General features: G+C 62.1%; 1 protein-coding gene across 1 annotated transcript in view; it reads left to right on the plus strand.

The window, feature by feature from the left end:
- The first annotated feature begins 4,345 nt into the window (after nucleotides 1–4,345).
- VSTM2B (V-set and transmembrane domain containing 2B) overlaps nucleotides 4,346–4,510 on the plus strand; it is a 13,472-nt gene continuing 13,307 nt past the window's right edge. The window contains exon 1 of the mRNA XM_014449540.2: nucleotides 4,346–4,415. Coding sequence (XP_014305026.2) covers nucleotides 4,346–4,415 — 70 coding nt within the window. The remainder of the gene's footprint in view (nucleotides 4,416–4,510) is intronic.

Below are 4,510 nucleotides of genomic sequence, written 5' to 3' on the forward strand. Positions count from 1 at the left end.
TGTACTGGGAATATTAAAAATTAAAAAATAAACTCTCCGCGGGCCTGTAAGATTTACTCGGGCAAATGACTAAATAAATAGCACGCACAGAGGCGGTGAGAAAATCCATTAGGGGACACTCAGCGCCACAGGTCACCGCCCGCCAATAACACCGGCCCCCCGAGCGCTCAGCTTCAAGGACGCCGGCCAGACTCCACCCTGAAGACCCCGCCTGCATCCTCAACACAGCAAGGCCGGAAGGCTCAGGCTTTAGCGCGTGGCCCCTGCTAGGCCACAGGTGATCTCAAATCCAGGCCTCCCGCCCAGCTGGCGTGGCTCAGGGCTTGAGCACTGACCTATGCACCAGGAGGTCACCGGTTCGATCCCCAGTCAGGGCACATGCCCGGGTTGGGGGCTCGATCCCCAGCAAGGGGCGTACGGGAGGCAGCCGATTGATGTTGATGTTTCTCTCTCATTGGTGTTTCTCTCTCTAAAAATCAATAAAAACGTATAAAAACACACAAAACAAGCAAGCCTCCCATTCACCCTCTTTGTGGGCACAGCAGGTACCCTGTTTACAGATGGGAAAACCGAGGCTACCAGAGGCCAAGGCAAGACCAGGGTGGGAACCAGAGCCCCGGACACCACCGTGGTCCCCTTAGCTTTGCTGCCACGGAGCCGCAGACGGGGGGCGGGGGGAGGGGGGGCAAGGCAGGGCCTGCAGGCTCCTGGGGGCTGGCGTCTGCCCACCGGCTACGTTTGCCAGCCCTGACCCAGTGTCTTCTGAGCATCTCCATGGGACGTGGGGACAAAGGGGGGAGCAGGGCAGGAATTAAAATCTCTCGTTGCAGTTGGAGAAACTGAGGCTCGGGGCTTTCCCAACCCAACCCAGCAGTCGGAGGCCCCTCGGGCAGGTCGGGGAACCAGGGAGGGCGGGGCGAGGCACTCGGCCCCTGGAACCCTCAGCCCTTCCTCGTGCCCATCGTGCGGCTGAGAGTCAGGGCCCGCGTGGGGAGGAGAGAAAGGCGGGAGGGGAGGATTCTGCAAAGGCCTCACCTGGGAGCTGGGCCCAACCCAGGAGGGTCTGTGGCAACACTGCCTCCCCCCAGCCCCGCCCCCCTCGGCCCCCAGGTCCCGCTCCCGCCCCTACCCGGGCTGCCATCGGGGCCAGACCTCCTCCCGGTCACCTTCACTCTGAGGCCGCCTTTCCTGCCCCTCAACTCAGCCAAGTCCCGCCTCCCGGGCCCCCACAGGGCGCAGGCTCGGCTCACCTGGATGCCGGCGTCCCCCGCCCCCCAGTCAGTCCAGGGCTGAGCTCACAGGCCGCCCGTGGGGAAGTCTCCCCGCTGGGACCCACCTCCCTGAGGTCCCGCCAGGCCCGGGTCACTCTGCGTTTGCTTAGCTTCCCCCGTGGGCTCCGGGCCCACGACCGGCGTGAAGCCCACTCTGTGCACGGAACCCCCGTGCCCTCGCCCGCGCTGACTCGCTGTCACTCACGACGCTCCGCCGCCTTCTACCCTCCGGGAGGCCGCCTCACTCACCCCTGGCCTTGGCCTTGGGCTTGAAACGCGCTTCCTCTGCCAGGTCTTCCCCTGGCCCCAGGGGCTTGTGGGTACGCGCATGCGCGTCTGTGTCTGTGCCCATGCGCATGCGCGTCTGTGAGCACGTGCTCTATGTGCCGCATTTGCGCACTTATGTGTGTCTGTGTGCGCGTGCACGGGCAGGTGTGCTGTCCGTGCGTCCATGCGTGCGCATCTGTCGCGGGCGTATGTGTGCACCGTGCATGTGTCTGTGTGCACGTCTGCGCGTGTGCATGCTGCGTGTCAGCTTCACTGTCTATGATGATTAACCTTGGTCTTTGTTGCTCTGGGCAGGTGGGTCCCGGCCCCTCTGGGCTGAAATGCGGGTGCCTGCGGGTCCCCACATCAGGCACGTGGTGAGTCATGCCCACAGACGTGTGCTGGACGCACGGATGATCAGGTTCTCGGGACGCGGTGGCTGAGTAAGTGTCCGAGGTGGAGCAGCTCTGCCTGGATCTCTCCCCTCTGCAGACGTCTCCAGGCCCAATCAATCCCGTCTCCCACACAAGCAAACAGCCCCAGGCTCGGGGGACACAGCCTGGTGACCCGGAACAGCAATGACAGGCAGACCCTGTGGCCTGACAGCTGAGACCCTGACTGCTGCCAGCCAGGCACAAGCTGCCCGCCACCCGGCCTGTTCTGGGGGTGCCCCCGCGGGGAGGCGGCCTCCTGATGGCCCTGACACAGAGGCCCTCTCTTGTCTCCTGCGATTCCGAGGCAGCAGCCCGCTGTCCTCCTCGGATGGAAGGCAGGGCCAGGAGGGCAGCAGGACCCTGAGCTGTGAGCTCTTCCCCTTGCCTCCCTCACGTCTCAGGGGTGGTCAGCCATCAATGCCATCCCCACCATCCAGGGCACATCCAGGGCCTCGGCCACCCGGCCCTGAGCTGGGGCAGCCGACCTGACATGAACCCTTGGAGTGCCGTCTTCCCAGGGCCAACTCGGGCCTTTATCCCCTGACACTGAGGGCGAGCAAATGACTAAACTGGCCCAAAATGAAAGACCTCATAAATCTGGTATTTTCCTTTAAGCTGTCGGGTACACAGAGTGTGCCGGGATTACTGATAGAAAAGTTTATGGATGGCCGGCATCTTAAACTCAAAACACATCACCCCGAATCAATGTTGCCACAGGCGGCGGGGAGAGAACAGGAAAGGTCAGCCGAGAAAAGAATGTCGAAACCAACACTCCGAGAGGACCTGAGCGTCACAAAAAATACATTCTGAGAGTGCGTTCCTGAAAAAACATCCGCGCCGGGCTGTTCTCACAAGAGGCCAGGCAGCTTGTTAAGGGGCGCTTGTGGACGTGCCTTTGAGAGTTCAGCAAATTCATCTGCAAAATGGTCTTGCCAAGGGGTGCAGACCCGAACTCACAGCCCAACCACGACGACGACTCGGAGGGAGAGGGCTGTGGGTGGGCACAGCGAATGGGTGGGTCGGGCAGACTTCCGCCTGTGATCTCGTTACAGGGGTCCCCTCCAGGTCCCTGTGCACAGCGATCCTACAGCATTTCAGAGTCTGCAGTGGAGGGGGGAGGGGGAAGCCTCGTAGCCCAAAGGTTGTCTGAACTACCTCCGCTGGACACTAGGGAGGGAGACCCAACAGTCCTGGAATGTTCCCACAGGCCCGTCAGCCGGAAACAGGCTTTGTTCTAAACAGGTCGCTGTTGTGGGAGCCCCAGGGGACACAGGCAGTGGGTAGGGCCGGGGCAAGAAACACCGTACCCCACAGGGTGATTCACAAGAAACACCGTGCCCCACAGGGTGAATTGGGCTTGGAGGATTCACAGACCTTAAAGGTGAGCGAGGCAGGACTCCCTCTAGAGCAGGAATTCCCCCTGTGCACCCCTATCCCTGGCCATCCACCCCAGCTCAGGACCCAAGACCACAGAATGCTGCTCAGAACCAGTCCCCGCATGAATCTGCTTCCCTGGACTCCTCCAGGGCCTAATTCGGGGAGCACAGTGCAAGTCTGCCCCCCACTTCCGAGGCTGAGGACGGCAATGGGGCCCAGCAGGGTCTGACAGTCACAATCCCAGCGGTTTCTTTCTTTCTTTCTTTTTTGTTGTTATTGTTAATCCGCACCCAAGGATATTTTCATTGATTTTTAGAGAGTGGAAGGCAGGGGGAGAGACACACAGAGAGAAGCATTGATGTGAGAAAGACACGATGATTGGTTGCCTCCTGCCCCAACCCGAGCCGGGGATCAAGGTATGTGCCCTTGACCGGCATCGAATCTGTGACCCTCCAGTCCACAGGCCCACACTCAATCCACTGAGCCAAACCAGCCCGGGCCCACGGTGGTGGGATTGCTAAGGAAAGCTCCTGGCCCAGGGGGGTGGAAGGAAAGACAGCCGCTGGCCACCGCCTCCTGGGGCCCCGAGAGAGAAACTGCAGAGAGGGGAGGCGCTGGACATCCCTCCCTGTCCTGGCCGGAGAGACCCCGGCAGACAGGGCTCAGTAGATGGCCTGTGGGCATGGGGATGACTCCTGGGCCACAGGTGAGGATACTGAAACCCAGGCCCCGGAGGGGCAAAGGGCACAGTCCAGGCCTGGGGGGTGGGGGTAGGACAAAGGGCCTGCGGCTTCTTCTCTGAGGCTGCGCCAAGGCCGCCTGGACCAGGTGGGCTGCGGGGCAGGATCTGCCCTTTCCATTTCCTTCCGGGGCTGGCCCTTAGGGACCCGCTCGTGGTGGTGCCTCTGGAGGGCTAGTGAGTCCACAGGGTGTTCTCACCCCAGCCTCGCAGGAGCTGAGAGGTTAGGGGCAAGGGATCAGGGACCCGGATGCCGGATGCGCTACCTGACTCCCATGGGGAAAGGAGCCAGAGGGCCCCACGCCGAGCTGTGGGAGTCGCCCCCAGGCCTGTGCGCCCAGCCCAACCACCTCCCGCCTCTGGGGACCAGACCGAACTCCCGCAGAGGGCCGTGGTGCGGGGATGCGGGCGGGGCATGGGAA

Source organism: Myotis lucifugus, unplaced genomic scaffold, assembly GCF_000147115.1.
Source record: "Myotis lucifugus unplaced genomic scaffold, Myoluc2.0 scaffold_1242, whole genome shotgun sequence".
Lineage (NCBI taxonomy): Eukaryota > Metazoa > Chordata > Mammalia > Chiroptera > Vespertilionidae > Myotis > Myotis lucifugus.